The 23,627-nt window shown below is 43.0% G+C and overlaps 1 protein-coding gene and 1 non-coding gene across 3 annotated transcripts; both read right to left on the bottom strand.

Moving 5' to 3' along the window:
• Window positions 1-409: 409 nt before the first annotated feature.
• LOC140205325 (eukaryotic translation initiation factor 4 gamma 2-like) lies at window positions 410-23,487 on the bottom strand. 2 transcript variants are annotated; one of them, XM_072272907.1, is made up of 16 exons: window positions 23,427-23,487; window positions 22,915-23,066; window positions 20,503-20,613; window positions 18,270-18,353; window positions 18,082-18,180; window positions 17,855-17,996; window positions 16,849-17,009; window positions 15,715-15,828; window positions 15,192-15,320; window positions 14,193-14,291; window positions 12,990-13,205; window positions 12,169-12,427; window positions 11,301-11,505; window positions 9,133-9,338; window positions 7,960-8,081; window positions 410-1,282 (listed from the first exon to the last, which is right to left on the bottom strand). In XM_072272907.1, exons 2-16 carry the CDS (start codon window positions 22,996-22,998, stop codon window positions 1,214-1,216), a joined length of 2,100 nt encoding a protein of 699 aa, XP_072129008.1. In that variant the 5' UTR covers window positions 22,999-23,066; window positions 23,427-23,487; the 3' UTR covers window positions 410-1,213. The 2 variants fall into 2 exon arrangements, with proteins under 2 accessions (XP_072129008.1, XP_072129009.1); XM_072272908.1 differs by lacking the exon at window positions 15,715-15,828.
• LOC140205648 (small nucleolar RNA SNORD97) lies at window positions 15,486-15,682 on the bottom strand. The gene has a single exon (XR_011887916.1). It is a non-coding gene; the product is annotated as a small nucleolar RNA SNORD97 (small nucleolar RNA).
• Window positions 23,488-23,627: the final 140 nt, after the last annotated feature.

Below are 23,627 nucleotides of genomic sequence, written 5' to 3'. Positions count from 1 at the left end.
CATGTTAGTCACAACTGCAGCACCCTCACACCCACCTGCTGTAAGCCTGTCTTCACCCAGGGAAACTTACTTCTCATCGTATTTGGAGATACAGCAATGAGCCGCACTATCCTGTAACCCACCTATTTCACCCTAGCTGAATAATTGGACAATGACCAATTAACCAACTGATACTGTATATCTTAGGACTGTGGGAGGAAACTGGAACACCAGGAGAAAAGCACACGTTCATGGGAAAGGCAACGATGTTAATCCCAAGGTGCAATAGCATTGCGCTAACCGCTACACTACAGTGGCAGCACCTTCATTTCTCCGCACAAACTTTACACTTAGCGCCCACTGAGCAAGCAGAAGATTTTATCTCTTTCTTCAAATTAATGCAAGAAGCCAAATAAAATCAACAGGAAAATAAAGCCATCAAGTATCACAATGTTTATTATAGATACAAGTTACCGTATATAAAATCAGGCCATGTGAACAAGTAGTGAACACAATTTGATAAATTATGTAGGCTTCATTCTGTTACTGTCACACACAAGGGGTCAAAGAAAAGTTAGTTCCAATAACCTCACCATTGTATTTTTTTTCACCCCATCTTGACAAGCACTTTCAAGTCTTTTACCACAGCATGAGCTGGTAAACGAGATTAAAGACTTGTGCATATGCTCAGGAAGTAGGGTTTAAACAGAGTTAACCCTGGCACATGCCTTCGAACCCAATAGCGGAGGTAGAAAGACAGGCAAATTAATGTTACAGCTGCAACCCACTGATTACAGTTTCCAATTTACTTTGTTTCAAACAATCCAAGGGAAAATAAATCAAATATTGCAACGACTCAAGTATTTTGCTGAGCAAAGTGCATTTCTACAGTGTATTGGTGTTGCTATTCAGTTTGTAAAAATCAACCAATGTAGAACAGCAGCCAACAGCATAGTCTTCATTATAACTACCGCTTGCACTCAGCAAATTTAGGGTTCAGTTATTGCATGCTATTCAAAGGTCATGAAGTTGCCTAAAAAGGTACTGTATTCTGAAGATTCAATGGTACACTACGCTTAAGACATACACTAAAAGGTTATGCAGACGTTGAGGCATGAACATGCTCCTGCGCTAAATACTGCAGCAGCGGAATGAATCTCTGCAGTGGTTGGCATGAACGGAGTCACAGCACAGCAACAGTATATTTGCACAAGTTTAAGGCTTTGGCCGGTTTTCAGTCGCCATCTTCCTCCTCAGACTCTTCCTCCTCTGCAGTTTCTAGCCAGGTCAGCCACTGATTCACCTGTAGATCAAACGAAATGCAAGGTCAAGAGTGCATCTTGTTGTACGTGGGAACTGCTCGAGCCCTTGAAAGCATGTACCACTAACAGCAAAAAAGTAATTCAGCCCATCAAGTCTGCTCTGACATTCTATCATGGCTGATTTATTATCCCCATTCTCCTGCTTTCTCCCCATAATTTCTGATGCCCTCGGCATCCACATCACCAAGGACCTCACATGTCTGTACACACCAGCTGTGTGGTGAAGGGCACAACAGCATCTCTTTCATCTCAGAAGGCTGAGGGAGTTTGGTGTGGGCCCCCCAAGTCCTAAGAACTTTCTACAGGGGCACAACTGAGAGCATCCTGACTGGCTGCATCACTGCCTGGTATGGGAACTGTACTTCCCTCAATCACAGGACTCTGCAGAGAGTGGTGCAGACAGCCCAGCACATCTGTAGTTATGAGTATTTGTAGTTATGTAATTATGAACTATTCAGGACATTTACAAAGACAGGTGTGAAAAAAGGGCCCATAGGATCATTAGGGACCCAAGTCACCCCAACCACAATCTATTCCAGCTGCTACCATCCAGGAAACTGTACCAGAGCATAAAAGTCAGAACCCACAGGCTCAGGGACAGCTTCTTCCACTAGGCCATCAGACTGATTAACTCACACTGACTTGAGTGTATTTGTGTTACATTGACTGTTCTATTTATTATAAATTACTGATTGCACACTGCACATTTAGATAGACATAACAAAGATTTTTTTCTCATGTATGTGAAGGATATAAGAAATAAAATCAATTCAATTAATCAAAAACCCATCAAGCTCTGCTTTAAATATACCCAATGACAGCCTCCACAATGCACCAGATTCACTACCCTCTGGCGAAAGAAATTCCTCATCTGTTCTAAATGGAACACAGAAATCTACAGCCCACAATGTTGTGCCAAGCATGTAACCTACCACCACCATTGCCGACAGTGCATTCCACATACCCACCACTCAGTGTCAACTTATTCCTCCCTACCTACTTCTAAGCACCTCAAAACTAAACCATTTCAGCCCTGGGAGAGAGCGCTCTCTGGCTATCCTCATCAATGCCCCATATCATCTGATACACCTCTACAGAGAAGCCAGGATCACTTAACCTATTCTCCTAAGTCATGCTCTCCAATCCAGGCAACATCCTTCTAAATCTCCTCTGCACTCTGTAGGATCCACATCCTTCCTGTAGTGAGGTGACCAGACCTGAGCACAGTACTCCAAAGTGGGGTCTGACCAGGGTCCTATATAACTGTAACATCACCTCTCAGCTCTTACACTCAATTCCACAATTGATGAAGGCCAATCCCAGAGTCAACCTGCGCAGCAGCTTTGAGTGTCCTATGGACTCGGACACCAAGATCCCTCTGATCCTCCACACTGCCAAGAGTCTTACCATTAATACTATACTCTGCCATCATATTTGACCTACCAAAATGAACCACCTCACACTTACCTGGGTTGAACTCCATCTGCCACTTCTCAGCCCAGTTTTGCATCCTTATCAATGTTCTGCTGTAACCTCTGACAGCCCTCCACACTATCCACAACACCTCCAATCTTTGTGTCATCAGCAAATTTACTAACCCATCCCTCCACTTCCTCATCCAGGTCACTTATAAAAATCACGAAGAGTAGGGGTCCCAGAACAGATCCCTGAGACACTCCACTGGTGACCAACCTCCATGCAGAATATGACCCATCTACAACCACTCTGTCTTCTGTGGGCAAGCCAGTTCTGAATCCACAAAGCAATGTCTACTTGGATCCCATGCCTCCTTACTTTCTCAATAAGCCTTGCATGGGTTACCTTATCAAATGCCTTGCTGAAATCCATATACACTACACCTACTGATCAATCTTCAATGTGTTTAGTCACATCCTCAAAAAATTCAAATCAGGCTCGTAAGGCATGACCTGCCCTTGACAAAGCCATGCTGAATATGCCTAATCATATTATGCCTCTCCAAATGTTCATAAATCCTGCCTCTTAGGATCCTCTCCAGCAACTTACCAACCACTGAGGTAAGACTCACTGGTCTATAATTTCCTGGGCTATCTCTACTCCCTTTCTTGAATAAGGGAACAACATCTGCAACCCTTCAAATCCTCCAGAACCTCTCCTTTCCCCACTGATGACACAAAGATCATTGCCAGAGGCTCAGTAATCTCCTCCCTCGCCTCCTACAGTAGGTTGGGGTACATCTCCTCCAGTCCTACTGACTTATCCAACTTGATGCTTTCCAAATGCTCCAGCACATCCTCTTTGGTACATGCTCAAGCTTTTCATTCCACTGCAAGTCATCCCTACAATTGCAAAGATCTTTTTCCATATCGTGAATACTGAAGCAAAGTATACATTAAGTACCCCTGCTATGTCCTCTGATTGCATACACTCTTTTCCATTGTCACAATTGATTGGTCCTATTCTCTGACGCCTTATCCTCTTGCTCTTCACATATTTGTAGAATGCCTTGGGGTTTTCCTTAATCCTGTTCACCAAGGCCTTCTCATGGCCCATTCTGGCTCTCCTAATTTCATTAAGCTCCTTCCTACTAGCTTTATAATCTTCTAGATCTCTATCATTACCTAGTTTTTTGAAACTTTCATAAGCTCTTCTCTTCTTGACTAGATTTACAACACAGTCTTTGTGCACCACAGTTCCTGTACCCTACCATCCTTTTCTTGTCTCATTGGAACATACCTATGCAAAGAACTCCATGCAACTATCCCCTGAACATTTGCCACATTTCTTCCGTATGTTTCCAATTTCCTGCCTGGTAGCCTCATTATTTCCCGTTACTTCAATTAAATGCTTTCCTAACTTGTCTGTTCCTATCCCTCTCCAACACTATGGCAAAGGAATTAGAATTGTGGTCACTATCTCCAAAATGCTCTCCCACTGAGAGACCTGACACCTGACCAGGTTCATTTCCCAATACCAGATCAAGTACAGCCTCTCCTTTTGTAGGCATATTGTGTCAAGAAACCTTCCTGTACACACCTAACAAACTACACCATCTAAACCCTTCGATCTAGGGACATGCCAATCGATATTTGAAATTAGAATCTCCCACCACAACAACCCTGTTATTATCACACCTTTCCAGAATCTGCCTATCTGCTCCTCGATGTCCCTGTTACTACTGGGTGGTCTATAAAAAACACCCAGTAAAGTTATTGATCCTTTCCTGTTCCTAACTTCCACCCACAGAGACTCCATAGACAATCCCTCCATGACTTCCTCCTTTTCTGCAGCCGTGACATGATCTCTGATCAACAGTGCCACTCCCCCACCTCTCTTGCCTCCCTCCCTGTCCTTTCTGAAGCATCTAAAGCCTGGCACTCAAAGTAACCATTCCTGCCCTGAGCCATCCAAGTCTCTGTAATGGCTTTCTCTATTTGTGAGCCAACCGCCTCTTCAGTTTGGTTCCCACCTCCCAGCAATCCTAGTTTAAGCTCTCCCCAATAGCCTTAGTAAACCTCCCCACCAGAATATTGGTTCCCCCTGGGATTCAAGTGCAACCCATCCTTTTTGTACAGGTCACACCTGCCCCAAAAGAGGTCTCAATGATCCAGAAATCTGAATCCCTGCCTTCTGCTCCAATTCCTCAGCCATGCATTTATCCTCCACCTCATTCTATTCCTATACTCACTGTCACGTGGCACAGGCAGTAATCCTGAGATGACTACCTTTGTGGTCCTGCTTCTCAACTTCCTCCCTAACTCCATGTAGTCTGTTTTCAGGACTTCATCCATTTTCCTGCCTATGTCATTGGTACCAATATGTACCACGACCTCTGGCTGTTCTTCCCACTTCAGGATATTGTGGACGTGATCAGAGACATCCCGGACCCTGGCACCTGGGAGGCAAACTACCATCTGTGTTTCTTTCCTGCATTCACAGAAACCGCTGTCTGACCCCCTAACTATAGAGTCCCCTATCACAGCTGCCATCTTCTTCCTTTCCCTACCCTTCTGAGCCACAGCGCCAGGTTCTGTGCCAGAGGCATGTTCACTGTTGCTTCCCCCAGGTAGACTATCCACCCTCGACAGTAAGTACTCCTGTTTGAGTACTGTTAAGGGGAAACGGCCACAGGAGTACTTTCTAGCCTCTGACTCCTGCCCTTGCCTCTCGTTACCCACTTATGTCTCCTGAGGCCCCAGTGTGACTACCTGCCTTATAGCCCCTCTCTATAACCTCCTCACTCTCCCTGACCAGGCAAAGGGCATCTAGCTACATCTCCAGTTCCCTAACACGGTCCCCAAGGAGCTGCAGCTTGACGCAACTGGCGCAGATATGGCTATCGGGGAGGCTGGGAGTCTCTAGGATTTCCCACATCTGACACCAAGCACAGAACACCAGCCTCAAACACATACTTCCTGTCTATTTTCTACACAGGAAGCCTACTTTGCCTCGGCCTGGCATTGCCAAAGCCCCGTTGAACCAGAGCCCTCCTACTCTGTCACCCGCTCTTTAACGCCGTCTCCTTTTAAACTCTTCTCGCTGTTCTACCTGGTTGATGTCCACGTGCTTGTGCAGTCGTGCTCCGATCAAACCGCTGAAGTTATCTGGGTTGAGGTCCATCTGCCACTTCTCAGCCTAGTTCTGCATTCTATCGATATCCCGCTGTAACTCGATAACCCTCTAGACTATCCACAACACCCCCAATCTTTGTGTCATGAGCAAACTTACTAACCTTTCTGCTTCCTCATCTAGGTCATTTATATATTAAAAAAAATTCACAAAGAGGAGGGATCCCAGAATAGATCTCTGTAAAACAGTGGTCCCCAACCACCGGGCCGCAAAGCATGACTCTGGGCCTGTACTAGGAGAATGTCCCAGATGCTACAAGGCAGGGGTCCCCAACCTTTTTTGCTTAATATTGACAATATTCTTGCAGACTGGCCGACCCGGGGAGGGGGGTTCAAGTAGGGTTAAACTCACCTCAACATGTCTTTTACAGTTAGGGTTGCCAGCTTTCTCACTCCCAAATAAGGGACAAAAGTAGCAGTCAAATCCTGACGAAGGGTCCCGGCCCAAAATGTTGACTGTACCTTTTCTTATAGATGCAGCCTGGCCTGCTGCGTTCACCAGCATATTTTGCGTGTGTTGATGGGACACTTGTGTTTACTCCGAGAAAGACTACCATGGCCATGAAGTCTTGCGCGGGCACCTGTGTGCACATGCACGTATGTGCCGATATTTTCCCCCCACAAATCAATTTTGGCTTATCTTCCCGACTACACTGTACATACATTATTTCTACTTTATATAGGCTGCATTTATCATATAATTCCTGCTTTTACTATATGTTAGTTATTTTAGGTTTTGTGTGTTATTTGGTATGATTTGGTAGGTTATTTTTTGGGTCTGGGAACGCTCAAAAATTTTTCCCAATTAATGGTAATTGCTTCTTCGCTTTACACCAATACAGCACGAAAGGTTTCATAGGAACGCACTACCTTAGCGGGGGAAATACGGGACAAGGGCAGTCCCGTATAGGACAAACCAATTTAGCCCAATATACGGGATGTCTCGGCAAATACGGGACAGTTGGCAACCCTATGTTCAAGTTCAACAGTGCATAACAGGGAATGAGGAAAGGTGCAGCTGACTCGTATCGTTTCCTCGCGGCCCGGTAGCACATGCTTTGCGGCCCGGTGGTTGGGGACCACTGCTATAAAGAGATGTACAGAATCCATGAAAGAGTAACTCAATGGACACTGGGTACATTTAAAGTGGAGTTTTAAATATGTTTTATGATGTTATGGTCCAACTAAGAACAGGCTCACCACAAGCACTTAAACTCAAATAAGACAGCATTTGCAGCTAGTTTGGGCATTCCAACCACACTCACCCAGAAAACCAGCAAGCCACTCTGGCTTGAGACTTGAGCATAAGTGAGGACTAACTCCAGGTACAAGCTACTGCTTGCTGATCATAACCATCCCCTTGGGCTACACTGAGCAGCCAGAGATGCTGTGTAACACTGATTAATAGATGAGGAGGAATTTCTCTTGCCAGATGGTAGTAAACCTGTGGAACTCATTATCACAGACATCTGTGGAGTATATTTAAATTGAAGGTTGATATGTTCTTGATCAGTAGGGGCATTAAAAAAGGTGACAGAAGCCAGGAGAATGGAGTTGAGGGGATAATATATCAGCCACGATAGAATGCCGGAGAAGGTGCAAGGCTAACTCCCACAATGAACCATCCCTAGCTTACTTGTTTTGTCACTGGGAGGCAGCACAATTGCAAAAGATCCCAGAGACCCTTTCCTTACATTGCAAGAATGATAAACATTAAATTGCTGAAAATCCTTCACAAGTACAAGATGGTGCCGTTAAGTAGAGACTCATTGTACGCAGCTCTAACAGGAATCAAATATTCCTGTTCAGGACTACTACAGCTGAAATCCAGTCACACCCATGGGCACTTTCAGTAAGGAACATTCTTTTAAGACAACTAATAAACACCCATTCATTCCCCCACCCCTTACACTAATTTTTAAAACATTTCTTATTGTAATTTTTATTACTATGTATTGTGCCGCAAAAAAATTTCATGACATACGCCATTGGTATGAAACTTGATTTTGATTCAGCTCAAAAACTGATACCACATGTACACACACAATTACCTGGAATAAAGCTTTGCCTTTTCCTGGGAATTCCTGGCTGATATCCTCTTTCCATGCTAAGAAGGCTTCCTCTTCGATTATTTCCATGTCATAAAAGTTCACAAAAAAGCGCAGTAACATACCTGTAATTGAAGCAGTATACCAGGTTAACAAACTAACAGCAAACACAAAATTCTGTGGATACAACAGAAAATCTGGAGGAACTGAGCTCAGGCAGATCTTATGGAGGGAAATTAACAGTCAACGTTCCAGGACTGATAAAGGGTTTAGATCACCCAGACCTCATCATGTTAAGTACTTCTACCTTCTAAACTTGCATCATAAGAGAGAAAACGCATGCACTTGTGTTTTGTGTTGTACTGTGCACCTTGGTCCAAAAAAAAAACACCATTTCATTTGGTGGTATACACATGTATAGTTGAATGAAAATAAACTCAACTTGACCCTTGAGATACTACCTGACTGGAGTTCCTCCAGCATCTTGTGTGTGCTGCTCAAAGGTGCCCCATCAGCTTAGCAGTTAGCACCACACTGTTACAGCTCAGTTCAATTCCAATGACATCGTAAGGAGTCTCTGTACGTGAAATGGATGGGTCTTTCCTCAGGTGCTCCAGTACCCCCCCCCCCCCACACACACAGTCCAAAGATGTACTGGGTAGTTAAATGCTCATCGTAAACTATCCCGATTAAGTTGGGGTTAAACCAGGGTTGATGAGGGCTGCTGGAGCAGCATGGCTCAAAATGTCTAATCTGCACTGTACTGCGAAGTAAATAAACAATTTCAAGCTTCAGAGCAATGTGATTGCCACTTTCAAAATGAACACAGTCATAGTCATACTTCATTGATCCCGGGGGAAACTGCTTTTCGTTAATAAAGTATGACTATGACTATGCGTTCATTTTGAAAGTGGCAATCACATTGCTCTGAAGCTTGAAATTGTTTATTTCCTTCGCAATACAGTGCAGATTAGATATTTTGAGCCATGCTGCTCCAGCAGCCCTCATCAACCCTAGCTGATTAAACAATCTGACAGAAGTGAAATCATAAAGTCACTTAGCTTCCAAAGCACAAACAAAACCAGTACACCAACATTACTGTCAGTTTTGCTTATTCCCATCATAGACAAGAGAGAAACAAGAGAGAAGACAGACCAGAATAAACATGGAACCTACCTTTGGGGAAGTTATGAGTGTAGCAGTGCACCTGCAATGCATATAGGGCGCTAACCTGCAGCTCCGTGTGATCGTGCAGGAACTTCTGCATTACTGGCTTAAAAGACAGGAGCAGCTGCTTCTCAAGTTCCAACACATCCTTGGAAGGAACACCTGTTGGGTCAGCACTTTCAGCCGGGGCCATTTTCGAAATGTGTTGCAGGAAGCTGCAAGAGTAGCAAGCAGTTTATGCAAGGTCCTGTAAACACCAGAGCTAACTTTTGTAACCTCAGAATTAGTACACTTAGTTACTATGTGGCCTATTCTCACTAAAGTTTAGAAGAGAGGGAGGGGTCTCTTCGATCTTCTGTCTGAAGGGAGAGGGAAGCTTGAATATCATTTGATGGCTCTGGGACTGCACTCGCTGGATTGAGCAGGGGGATCTCACTGAAACCTATCAAACAGTGAAAGGACTAAATACAGTGGATATGAAGACGTTTCTTATAGATGGAGAGTCTAAGACCGGAGGGCACAGCCTCAGAATAGGAGAACATCCACTTAGACCAGAGATGAGGAGAAATACCTTTATCCAGAGGATGGTGAAGCTGTGGAAAACATTGCCCAGATGGCTGTGGAGGACAGGTCATCGGGTATATTTAAAACAGAATTTGATTTTTGATTAGTCAGGATGTCAAAGGGTAAAGGGGAAAGGCAGGAGAATGGTGTTCAGGGATAACAAGTCAGCCATGATGGAACAGTCCAATTCTGCTCTCAAGTTTTATGCTCAGCCAAATATACACAACTGTAACAAAAAGCTCAAACATTGCTTTGCTTGCATATTTTGGCCTTTATTTCTCTTATAGCCAGGAGGGCACTGCTGCTTAAGCGGAAGGATGTCACTCCGCCTACTCATACTCATTGGTTAAATGATGTTATGTCATGGCTTAAATTTAGAGAAGATTTGCTGTTCAATTTCTGAACCTAGACAAGATTTTTTTTAAACATTGTGGGGACCTTTTTTTGAATTATTTTCAAAATCTTTGATTTGCTATTAAGCACAAATGTTGGCTAACAATATGTTTTATTATATGATAAGGATTTTTTCCTTTTTTTAAAATCAAACAGCTATTTTTTTTCCCTGGTAGTGGGTTTAGATTTTTTTTTGTATAATAAAATTATCTCTTTTCAATATTATGTTTAAATTTAATGTATATAATGGATATGGGGTAATGAGACTATTTGTGATTCCAATATATTGTAATTGATATATATCCTACTGCACTGTATTTTTATGTAAGAAATCAATAAAAATTTTGAAGAAAGAAACATTGCTTTGCTGAGCTGGTGACTACACAATCCTGCAATAAGTTCAGGCCACACATCCAGCAAATGAAAACCAAGCTCATTTTTGTGAATTCACTAACCAAGAGATGTCACTCATTTCGTTATTAAACAAACAGCATCAGTATCACTCCCATCACTCCTTCAGAGGCCTGCACATCTTAAATGATCCTTCTAAACTCATCAACAATCCCATTGTAAAGCATCCTCATCCCAGGGACTAACAAAAACAAAAAGGGAATACTTATTCTTGGATGATAATGATTCACCTATAGTACAACTATCGACACTGAGGTGCACACGGAACCCAGCCACACAGTTCAAGGATCTCCAGGATGTCTTGTGAACAAGATGAGACATAGATTAAGTGTATAGTCAAGACATTACCCAGGCAGTAATGGCCAATAGGGTGATAAAGTATGGTGGGATGTCACAGGTAGTTGTTTTTCTATATCTCAGTGGTGGGTGCATGGAGGCTTAGCCAGGGGCAAATACATTTAGCGATATTTAAGATACTTTTAGATACACATGGTTGACAGAAAAATAGAGGGCTATGTGAGAAAGAAGAGCTAGTTGATCTTAGGCAGTTGTTTAAAAGGTCGGCACAATATTGTGAGCCGAAGGACTATTACTATTCTATATTTTAGGACCAGAATATGCAGTCTGGACTGACCAGTGTATTTTCAAATAGGGTCCTCAAAAACCAAGCCCCAAGGTAGCAAAGCAGCAGTACTTCAGTGAATAGAAGCTGCCTATGTAACCATCTCCCTTCTTCCAAATGAAAAACAGTTGCTGTTTTCCTTTAAAGATGGGGGACTATTTACAATCTCCAGCGTAGGCAGATGTACCTGGTCAAAAGAATGTTGACAAATCCTTTATCTGTGTGCAATTTGGGAGAAATGTTATCCTTGATCCACTTGTAAATGGCTTGAGGGGACGGGTCATTCTTAATTTGTTCTGCCAACTCCTTTTCCAATTTCAGTAGTGGGAACAAAAAACTGAGTCCTTTGCCTTCCAGTATCTCCAACATGCGATCCTTGTTCTGGTCAATTTCTGTAGACACAGAAACTTTTTTAAAATTTAGACATACAGCACAGTAACAATTAACCTACCAACCAGTATGTCTTTGTGGGAGGAACCCCACATGGAGAAAACAAACTTCTTACAGACAGTGGCAGGAACCGAAGCCGGGTAACTGGTGTTGCGCTAACCATTTGCCACCCCATGAAAGCATTGTAAACACAACTGGGAAGAAGATTGGGCAAGTCAGATCAAATCAACAAATCTGAATTAGTCAGAAAATAGTCAGGCTGAGCAACAGTGACTCAAAGGGAACGCTGATGGATGAAGACCCGAGACAACAAGGGCTGGAGGAGGGGAAAATAGAATAAAAGGTCCAAGATAGGGAAGGAGACAAAGTGAAAGACTGGTGCAATGCAAGTAGAACAAAGTGGCTTTCCGAACAGTGTTCAATACAAGAAACAGAGAAGGTGAGTACGGCTCTACCAAGGCAACTGAAATCTCGAAGGTGAATTTACAACACTTGCAAACAGAGCAGAGGTGTACCTATGTGGTCAGTGGATCTACATCAGGAGTACTTCCAGCCACACAAGCAGGTTCTGTAACCTCGGATGCAAGAAAGTTCAAGACATGGAAATTAGACCAATTCTAAAGGAGGATGCATAGACTTTCACGCGACCCCTTAGATTCACAGACCTGGCAGCATCTTCTGCATGTTGACTTTGCTCTGCTGAAAAAGGTCAGTCAACCACTCTCGATCCTTCAATTTGGCAAGCTGCTGTAGACAAAGTAGGAACAAGGGGAATTGGGTTCCATTCTCAAAGGGCTGGGCAAGTTCCAGGAGGGTCACAAGCTCTGAGATAACAGCACGCGCTGCGTACTGGGCCAAGTAAGATTTCACCAGCGGGATATCCCCCTCCAGCTTGGGGCACTGGTCCAATACATTCAAGAAAGCCTGCAAACAAAAAACAGACTCCATTAACAAAAAAATTACAAGGTAGCTCTGCCATTATCAATAATCACCACTTTACCTGGTTTAAAATTAGACCATGAAACACAGGAGCAAAATCAGCCAAGTCTGCTCTGCCATTACATCATGGCTGACTTGATTATTCCTCTACCCCATTCTCCTGTAATCTTTGACATCCTGAAAAATCAAGCACCTATCAACCTGTTTTCAACACACCCAATGACTTGGCCTCCATATCCATGGCAATGACTTCAAGATACACCAACCCCTGTTCCTGGACTCCCCCACAATAGGAAGTATCTTCTCCACGTCCAGTGTATCCAAGAGTTTTAATATTCAATAGGCTTCAATGAGATCCTCCGACATTATAACTAAACTTCAGCGAGTATAGGCCCAGATCCATCAAATGCTCCTCATACAGATGTACAAGGACAGCTATAATATTAATTATATTCTGTAATTGTCATTCAGCAGTGGACACTGAAAAGAATTAATCCAGCATGAAGTACTCTGATAAGTAACTCAACTTCTTATACTCCCAAATTACCTGCATGAAATTTTCACCCGTAACAAGGCCCTCCTGCCTGAGAGCATCTATCAAACTGCTGGCTTGTTCCTTGTCCTCATCTGAGCGATCGAGAGTGTACACAATCATCTTGCTCAACATTTCTGGCAGAAAAGGTTTTGGTGCCCTCATTTCCTTCACTCCATTAACAGCATCTTTAATGTTAACCTTTGTCAGATACTCTGTTAGGATAGTTTCCTGCAAAAAAATTGACTATTGTGAGAAACTAAAATGAAGCTTTTTAAAAAAAAAAAAAAAATTTTCAGTGGTTATCGAGAGTAGAAAATTATTAGAGGTTCAGACTGTCAACGTGCATAACAATTGCAACTTGTAATATTGAAAGCAGCACTTCTAAATATGAGGGAAGCATCATTTTAAGATGATTGGAGGGAAGCATGGGATGGGGGGGAATGTCATGAGGCCTTCTGTTCATTGGGATGTATCGATGATGTTATGTCGGCATGATATGGAAAGCAAGCAGGACTTCTCTCTCCATGAAGTTGATGAATCTTAAGGAACGGCAGACAGATGCCGTTTAGCACCAGCAGCACTGCAGGAGTTGCCAGTCAGCATTGAACAGGACAGCAGCTTTGCTCCTTCTGTCAGAGGCTATTTGAACGACACGCCATTGGGAGCATTTAATTAGTGGGAGCCTATTCCAATTAGCACGCGTCTCTCCCCCGCGCCCCCAGCTATGACAGATAGATGGAGGACGTCAGAGGGCGCTAATTTTTTTTTAAATATACACAGTGGTCGATGCGTGTACACACTGTCCGGGGTGGTGTTTGAGGCAGATACATTAGGAATATTTAAGAAATTCTACGACGGACACGTGGATAACAGAAAACTGGAGAGCTATGAAGGAATGAAGGACTACATTGATCTTTGAGTAGATTAAAAAGTCAGGACAACATGGTGGGCTGAAAGGCCTGTACTGTTCTATGGATATGCACATTATTACAGATCCCATTTGACCATGTCATAGAATCATTTACTCCAGCATAGATAAAATCAAATAAGCCAAAGTATCAGAGAATTGTTAATATACAAATTAGACTGCCCCCTAAAACCACTATAAATCAGACAGTGAAGACTAATTGGATGTAGAATGTGACCAGATTATCTTACCTACTCAAGATACAGTTCTCCCTGGCATTCCAATCTAAAAACTGTGCAGTCACTCACCGTCAGTTTAAGCAGTTCTTCTTTGGAAGGTGCTTTCTTGTTCTTCACAGGCTTCTCCTGAATCAAGGGTGGATTTGTTTTGAGACCTAGTTGAGGGGGCTGACAAGAAACAGACGTTACCGCTCAATAGTGAAGCTACAATGTTAAATGGTTTAAAAATTAGAGGTATATTTGAAGGTCAAAATTTAAATCATTCCTCTCTAATGAGGAACGGCATCAAACCTGCAAAACAAATTTCACAACGTCGAGCATTGCACTTTTTCTTTGCGGCAAAGGATGAGCAGGAACGAAAGGTTTACAAGATGTTATGAGGCACAGATCAAGCAGACAGGCAGAGACATTTTACTAGGGCGGAAATGGCTAATATGGGGTTGGGGGGGGAGATATCATTTTATGGAGGAAGTATAGAGAGAATGTCAGAGGCAGATTTCTTCAGTGGTGGTTGCATGGAGCACTGTCGGATTGGCGGCAGAAGCAAAGATTATGCCAAGATTGAGTTATAGTCTGAGTTACAGGCTCTGGGCTTGTATTCACTAGAATTCAGAAGAATGAGGGGTGACCTCATTGAAACCTATTGTATAGTGAAAGGCCTTGATAGAGTGGCTGCGGAGATGATGTTTCCTATGATGGGAGAGTCGAAGACCGGAGGACAGTCTCAGAATAGAGGGGCATCCTTTTAGAATGGAGATGAGGAAGAATTTCTTTATCCAGAGAATGGTGAATCTGTGGAATTCTTTGCCACAGGCAATTGTGGAGGCCTCTTTATGTATATTTAAGGCAGAGCTTGATAGATCATTGATTGGTTGGAGTATGAAGGAATACAGGGAGAAGGCAGGAGATTGGCGTTGAAAGGAAAATTGGATCAGCCATGATACCATGGTGAAGCAGACTCAATGGGCCAAAAGGCCTAATTCTGCTCCTGTATCTTATGGTCTTATAGTTTCTAAGGATATTGTTAGAATTTTACTAAAGCAAATTGAGCAGTGCTTAAACACATACCTGCCCCAGGGGTGGTGTCTGAGTACGAGGAGGCTGTGCACTTGGTGGGATCATAGTTGGTGTTTGCGGTTGAAGTTTGTGCACTAGATTTTTATTCAGCAAGAATGACTGTGCAGGCCTCAAACTGATCTGCAAATAGAAAAGGCAAACAACAAACTCAGTAGCTGCCTACAACACAGACACACACACACACAGTAGTTAGTACTGCATGCAGATATGTAACATTTCAAAAAAGCTTAATACAAATCCAAATATCTGAAGAACAGCTGGTTACTTTGTCAGGTACTTGTGTGGCTGCCCTCATTTCTTAATCACGCTCACAGGACACTGGCCAGCTATCCGTGACAGGTTGGAGAGGGGGAAGGGCAAAGCAAATAGAGTGAAGGAGGGGCAGAGAGAAATTGGCAAGAGAGGTCAAGTGAGTCAAATGGAAAGAATGGCTTGCCAGATTAGTCCTCGCAATAACGCGTCATTCCTTAATCATTGGGCACCGAACCAGTGAATATGTCCAGATTCAGATTACCTCATCTGCATTGATCTGTCCTTTCTTTATGAACCGAGGAGGCATGCCCTTGGATTGAGTTGGTTGCTGGGATGAGTGTCCCTGGTTTTGTCCGTGGTAATGCTGGATCTGTCCCTGTAATAGAACACTGTCACTTCCTTGTGCCAATACTACCTGCTGCCAGCCTCAGCTTTAACAGGACAAACATGCCCAACCAACGGCCGAGCCAAGTCCTTGACTCCACACTCTCTGCAACACCAGTGCTTTTTGTCCACCAGCAACCAGGGGCTGTTTCCACAGACAGCCACATCCCAAGTGTAGGAAGCCACAAGGCTCGACTCAGAAGGACAACACATGAATCACAAGGGACAGCCTCGAACATGCACTCTGCAAGACTTCAGCTGCCCGGTAACCACGGGCAATGTGATGCCAGTGACTGGCTGCTCATCAAGCAGGTTTGCAGAGGTGCATCTCGGTTAACTTCGAATTTACTTGCCTATTAATTAATCCATTTCAAGTCCCATTCTGGTACCAGCCTCTTCAGAAACATTAACCCTATCGTTAAGGTGAGCATTTCTAGGGGCTTTATTTCACCCTGGGGAGGAAGGGGGTGGGCGGGAAACATCCGTGGTATGGAAACCATAATATGTCATTGCAAACAACATCGAATCAGTTCACTACCACAAGGTCTTGAAAGCTTTGTATTACACAAGGTTAGCCGCTACAAGGAATTTCGCTCAACTTATTCCAATTAAACAAGGCAATTTTAGATATTAAAAGCAGCTATAGAATATAGCTATTCAATGGGGTAGTTGAACTACTTTAAATTTCAGCTGATCATGAGCTGCACAAGGCCAGGAATAACAAACTACTTACCTCCTTCAGACTGGGGATGCAGCCTACTGATTACAATAATTATTGATCTGACCTACAAATTTACATTAAATGCAGAAATGTCCCACCAATTTGTCCCAAGATATTTCTATCACAAGGTTTCAATTAACTCAAGGATAATATAATTCCACTTCTGGCTGCCTACTAGGCCATTACAAAGAAAGTTGGCAAACTTGTGAGTCGGACTGCATTAATGAATATACACAAGAACAAACTTAAGTCAACTGTTCTAAAGGGACATGAAATGCTCCCATCTCTCACCTGGTTAGATTTAAGGAAAGACTTGCTTCCCATGTCCCCAAACTGTGACTGAGGAGGAACATGCCCACCATGGCCATTAAAGAGCTGGTTGGAACGGTGTCGCCCCATAGTAGGTGAGAATCGGTCTTGAATTACTCCTGGACCAGTACCAATTCCACTACCTTTAAGTCATAAAGAAAAAGGATACTTTCAGAAAGGATATTAAACATGTCTGAAAGGCACTTCTAAAATCCAGAGTCCAATACCACCACCAGGTTCAGAACCCCTCAACCATCAGGCTCCTGGAACCAGGGGAGATAACTTCACTCACCCCATCACTGTTCCCACCACCTATGGACTCACTTTCAGGGACTCCAACTCACATTCTCGATACTTACTATTTATTATTTTGTTTTCTTTCCTTTTGTATCAATAGCTTATTGTCAGTTACACACTGGTTGTTTGCCTCGTGCGATTTTTCATTAATTCTCCAAATTTCTTTGTATTTTCTGTGACTACCCACAAGAAAATAAAATCTCGGTATAATACGACAGCATCAATCAGAATGAGATTTAGTATCACTGTCATGTCATGAAATTTATAAACTATATAACAGAAGTACAATGAAATACATGATAAGAGAAGAAAGCCGAGTTATATTAAGTACACGTATTAAATAGTTCACACAAGATAAATAGCGCAAAAAAAAGTACCAAGATGGTGCTTATAGGTCCTATGCCCATTTAGAAATCAGATGGCAGAGAAGATGATGTTCCTGAATCACTGAGTGTATACCACTTTCTTGATGTGTAACATAATTTGATAAGAAATTTTACTTTGTTCTCAATGCTTAGTGCTTATTTCATTTTTCTTTTTGTATTTGCAGTTTGTCAACATTTGTACATTGGTCCGTTTGTCTTGCTGTGTGCCATCTTTCAATGATTCAATTATGTTTCTTCGTATTTTCTCTGAATACTCACAAGAAAACTAAACACTTTGGTAAGTTTATTTTGAATTCTGGACTTACCCGGCATTTGTCCAAACATATCAGCAAGCCCTCCAAGTGGGTCTCTGTCAAATTTCCTTCCAGGTGATATAAAAGGTCCCTCCAGAAAGAAGTCATTCCTCATTCCTTGAGCCATGGTTGGCGGAATAAAAACTCCCAAATCCTGCACACAAAATCTGAACTATGAACCAGGGTTCAAAAAATTCTCTTCTCCCAAATCTCAAACACAAAGTTTCATAACAACCCACCTTTACTGCATCTTGACGAATCTGGTTTATCGTCTTTGGTCCATTATCAATAAAAGCCTTGCGAGGAACCCAGCGGTGCTCACGCAACTCCACAGTATCCTGGTCAGAAGGGGGATAAAGCTGCTCAGTTTCACATTTCTGATTTTACTTAAAAAGCAGAAATATGAAGTCAAAACCATACGCGTTACCTGCAGCAGGAAACGAATCCTAGCTGGCAATTCCTTATTTTGCATCAAGGAACGCATCCGGGCAAAGTACTGATCCATTAGAGACTAGAAACAGCAGAAATTTCCAAATATTAAGCTTGAATTGAACAAGTCAGTATGACATTAATTCATCATATTGGATAGATTTACTGATTAATAGTTGACATTGAAGACACAAATAGGGTGTCACAGTAGACAGCAGTTAGTGCAACATTATTACAGCTACAGGTGTCAAGAGTTCAATTCATTCCAGCATACATTTTTGTACACAGTTTACACATTTCTTCCTGCTGATCTGGTTTCCTCCCACAGCACAAAGAAAGAATGGTTAGTAGGTTAATTGGTCATGTAAAATTGTCCTGTGATTAGGCTAGGTGGGTGGTGTCTCTTTAGGGCTGTAGGGCCTGTTCCACACTATCTCTAAATAAATTTATCAAGTAGGACCAGGTGAAACAGAAGCTTGACCTGTCACAGCGGAATTTGTGAACACCAAGCTTATTGTCAGATGCACACAAATCAAGGTACAGGTGTCCCCCGCTTTTCGAACATTTGCTTTACGAAACCTCACTGTTATGAAAGACTTACATTAGTTCCCTGTTTTCGCTAACAGAAGGTGTTTACACTGTTACGAAAAAAGGCAGCGCGCGATAAAAAGCAGCCGCTCTCCCCCAGATTCCGAACGGCATTCTCGCCGGCATTGCTTAAACACGTGCCTGTGAGCAGCTGTTAGCAAGATGAGTTCTAAGGTATCGGAAAAGCCTATAAGAGCTCATAAGGGTGTTACACTTAGCGTAAAACTAGACATAATTAAGCATTTCGATCGTGGTGAACGAAGTAAGGACAAAGTGAGTTTGGCTTGAGGAAGTTGACGAAGATGATGTTGAAGAGGTTTTGGCATCCCATGACCAAGAACTGATGCAATTGGAAGAGGAAAGGATAACAATCGAAACCAAATGAGTAATGATAAAGTACGACTTTAATTTGAAAGGGTACGTCAGTTTAGGGCATATTTGTAGTATGGTTTGAGTCCTTACAAATAACTGTATGACCTAAAAATGCGAGAGGCTAAGCAGTCAAGCAAGCCTTCCACATCAGCCACAGCAGACGACAAACCTCGAACTTCGACATCGAGGCGGGCAGTCACAGGAGAAGATGAGCTGCCTGTTCTAATGGAAACAGATGACACCCCAGTGTCCCACCACCCCAACCCGCAGACAGGTACCGATTCATGAAGAATGCAGCGGTAGCCGGGAGGCACACAGCACATCTTTAAGAAAAAAGCCGAACTAAACTTGCTAATTAATTACATGCTGGGCGGCACCTAATTAATTAACATGTTTATTTCGGCTTTTTTCTTAAAGATGTGCTGTGTGCCTCCCGGCTACCGCTGTACTCCTGCATGCTTCGCGGATTGGTATCAGTTCACTGCCCAGAGGATGGGGGCCGCTGCACCACCCAAACTCCGATGACTCAGTCTGACACACCATCATCAGTGTGCTCGGCAAGCTGTCTTCCCGATTCCCGTAAGTGATACTACACTGTACATACATTATTTCTACTTTATATCGGCTGTGTATTTTTACCTGTTAATAGGTATGATTTGGCAGCTTCATAGCTTAAAGGTTACTGGAGAGCGCTTGCACCGTGTTTTTGCCGAAGGCGCTTGCGTGAGATTTTCGCTACAGAGAACAGTTCAGGCAATGATTGTGGAAAAGTATTTCTACTTTATATAGGCTGTGTATTTATCATATCATTCCTGCTTTTACTATATGTTACTGTTATTTCAGGTTTTGTGTTATTTGGCTTGATTTGGTAGGTTATTTTTTGGGTCTGCGAACACTCACAAAATTTTCCCATATAAATAAATGGCAATGGCTTCTTCGCTTTATGACATTCCGGCTTATGAACCGTTTCATAGGAACGTTCTACCTTCGGATGGTGGGGAAAACCTGTACAACAGAGGTGCACTGCTCTGTGTATGTTTCAAACAGAGCAAGCAAAAGTGGAGCTTCAGTGGAGGTGAAATCCCAGTCAGGGACAGCATCCAAGATTCAGGAATGCCGAATCCACCTTGCAAGTCCAATTCATTCACTTGTAGCTCAAAGGGACCACAGCTCATATGACCATTCTGCATCCAGCTAGCTACGATCTACTTGGCATGTTTATGTTTTAACTGAAACAATTAAATGAGGAAAAAAAATCAATACCCATTTACCTTGGCCTTTTCATGGTCTAGTCTAGGTCCTACTGTCCTCATTATCTGACAGAGGCACTCCAAATCCTCCCCCATATCCTTAAGTTGGATCCTCTTCTTCTTTTCCAAAAGCTGAGGAAAAAAAAATGGCAAGGTTGGTTAGCATTCATTTCGAGAGGACTAGAGTACAAAAGCAAGGATGCAATGCTGAGGCTTTATAAGGCATAGGTCAGACCACAGAGTATTGTGAGCAGTTTTGAGCCCTTTATCTAAGAAAGGATGTGCCAGCATTGGAGAGAGTCCAGAGGCAGCTCACAAGTATGAAAGGGTTAACATGAGGAGCATATGATGACTCTGGGCCTGTACTAACTGGATTTCAGAAGAACAAAGGGGATCTAATTGAAACCTACCAAATTTTGAAAGGCCTAGACAGAGCGGATGTGGAGAGGATGCTTCCTAGACAGAGGACACAGCCTCAGAATAGAGGGATGTTCATTTAGAACAGATGAGGAGGGTGGTGAATCAGTTGAACTCACTGCCACAGACAGCTGTGGAGATCAAATCATTGGGCACATTTAAAGTTGTGGGTGATGTGTTTTTGATTAGTTGGGCATCAAAGATTACAGGGAAAAGGCAGAGAATGGGGTTAAGAGGAAAAATAAATCCGTCAAACCACTTGATGGGACAAATGTCCAAATTCTGCACCTATGTCACCTGGCCTTTAAAACAATCCTTCTCATCTTAAAGAAATGCCCACTATTATTTGATATCTCTATCCTGGGAAAAAGACCATCCCAGTAACAGTATAAAACAATTAAGCTTTCAAATCTATTAATCAACACATTGTCAAAATGTCCTATCCCAACTTGTCTTGGCCCCCAAAGCCTCAGACACTACTCCTTCCCACATTCCAGACAGACATTTCTATTGAAAACTATAAATACAAGAGGTTCTGTAGATACTGGAAATCCAGTGCAACACAAAATGCTGGAGGATAAGTCGCCGGGACTGGATAAGATGTACCCCAGGCTACTGTAGGAGGTGAGGGAGGAGATTGCTGAGCCTCTGGTGATGATCTTTGAATCATCAATGGGGACAGGCGAGGTTCTGGAGGATTGGAGGGTTGCGGATGTTGTTCCTTTATTCAAGAAAGGGAGTAGAGATAGCCCAGAAAATTATAGACCAGTGAGTCTTACTTCAGTGGTTGGTAAGTTAGACACAGAACAGTACAGCACAGTACCGTCCCTTAAACCCTACCTCTCATATAACCCCCCACCTTAAATTCCTCCATATACCTGTCTAGCAGTCTCATAAATTTCACTAGTGTTTCTGCCTCCACTACTGACTCAGGCCAGGCAGTGCATTCCACGCACCAACCACCAAGTAAAAAAAAAACCTTCCTCTAATATTCCCCTTGAACTTCCCACCCCTTACCTTAAAGCCATGTCCTCTTGTACTGAGCAGTGGTGTCCCGGGGAAGACGCACTGGCTGTCCACTCCATCTATTCCTCTTAATATCTTGTATGCCTCTATCATGTCTCCTCTCATTCTCCTTCTCTCCGAAGAGTAAAGCCCTAGCTCCCTTAATCTCTGATCATAATGCATACTCACTAAACCAGGCAGCATCCTGATAAATCTCCCCTGTACCCTTTCCAATGTTTCCACATCCTTCCTATAGTGAGGCTACCAGAACTGGACACAGTACTCCAAACCAGAGTTTTATAGAGCTGCATCATTACCTCGCGACTCTTAAACTCTATCCCTCAACTTATGGAAGCTAACACCCCATAAGCTTTCTTAATTACCCTATCCACCTGTGAGGCAACTTTCAGGGATCTGAGGACATGTACCCCCAGATCCCTCTGCTCCTCATTACGAAGTATCCTGCCATTTACTTTGTACTCTGCCTTGGAGTTTGTCCTTCCAAAATATACCACCTCACACTTCTCCGGGTTGAACTCCATCTGCCACTTCTGCATCCTATCAATGTCTCTCTACAATCTTCCACAATCCTCTACACTATCCACAACACCACCAAACCTTTGTGTCGTCTGCAAACTTGCCAACTCACCTTTCTACCCCGACATCCAGGTCGTTAATAAAAATCACAAAAAGTAGAGGTCCCAGAACCGATCCTTGTGGGACACTAGTCACAACCCTCCAATCCGAATATACTAGGAACTTAGCAAGTCAGGCAGCAACTATGGAAACGAATAAAAAGTCGATGCATCAAGCAGAGACGCTTCATCAAGATTGGAAAGGAAGTGGGAAGAATAAGGTGGTGGGCAGAGGGGAAGGAGTACAGATGATGCCCGATCTGCTAAGCTCCTCCAGCATTTTGTGCGAGTTGCTCTACTGAAAGCTTGTATGTTCACAACCTAAACCAAGCTGGAAAGAAACAACAAAACCAGCAATAAAAGCTAAGACACTTACTGTTTTGATGCACTTATGAAGGATAGATTCGTGGATAAGATCAAGCTTGCCAAGCTCTCCAATGAATTTGATGTTGCCCAGCATTTTGATCTTGGCAATAGCCCGCTGCTCTTCCTCTTCATTTGAGAGGGGGCCATCATGCTTGTCATAGACTACACAAACAAAAATAATGTTTTGTTAAAAGACGACACCCAAATCTAGCGGTTAGCACGATGTTACTAAGGCTCGGGGCATTGGAGTTCAGAGACCCAATTCCAATGCCCTCTGTAAGCAACTTTGTATGTTCCTTCCCGTGTGCACAAGGGTTTTCTCCAGGTGCTCTGGTTTCCTCCCACAGTCCAAAGATGTTCCGATTAGTAGGTTAATTGGACATTGTAAGTGGACTCGTGATGAGGCTAGAGTTAAAATGGTGGATTGCTGGGCTGCACAGCTCAAACGGCAGGAAAAGCCTATTCTGTGATGCATCTCTAACTACAATGATCTGCACTTAAGATAATTAAAATTGTACCCACCATCGACATTTCTGGTACGGTTTTCAAATTCATCTTGAAGTTTCGAAATCAAAAGGCGTCTGAATGTCTGGAAAGAAAAGGTAACAAGTAATTTATTTATTTTTAGAGGCAAGATCTAATGCATCTATCAATGTGCAGGCAAGCCAACAGCACTAGAATCATTGGGGTGAACTTCACTTACCGTACTTTGCTTGTGTTGTT

This window comes from Mobula birostris, chromosome 11, assembly GCF_030028105.1.
Source record: "Mobula birostris isolate sMobBir1 chromosome 11, sMobBir1.hap1, whole genome shotgun sequence".
Taxonomy (NCBI): domain Eukaryota; kingdom Metazoa; phylum Chordata; class Chondrichthyes; order Myliobatiformes; family Myliobatidae; genus Mobula; species Mobula birostris.
Note: the sequence above shows the minus strand (reverse complement) of the source record. Positions and strands in the feature narration are given on the sequence as shown.

Coding starts and splice junctions, on each gene's coding strand:
- LOC140205325 (XM_072272907.1), bottom strand. CDS start 22,998: ATGCTGGGCAACATCAAATTCATTGGAGAGCTTGGCAAGCTTGATCTT. Junction 13,206..14,192: donor AAGAACTGCTTAAACTGACG/GTGAGTGACTGC, acceptor ATTTTTTTGCAG/GAAACTATCCTAACAGAGTA. Junction 9,339..11,300: donor GTCAACATTCTTTTGACCAG/GTACATCTGCCT, acceptor CTACTCTTGCAG/CTTCCTGCAACACATTTCGA.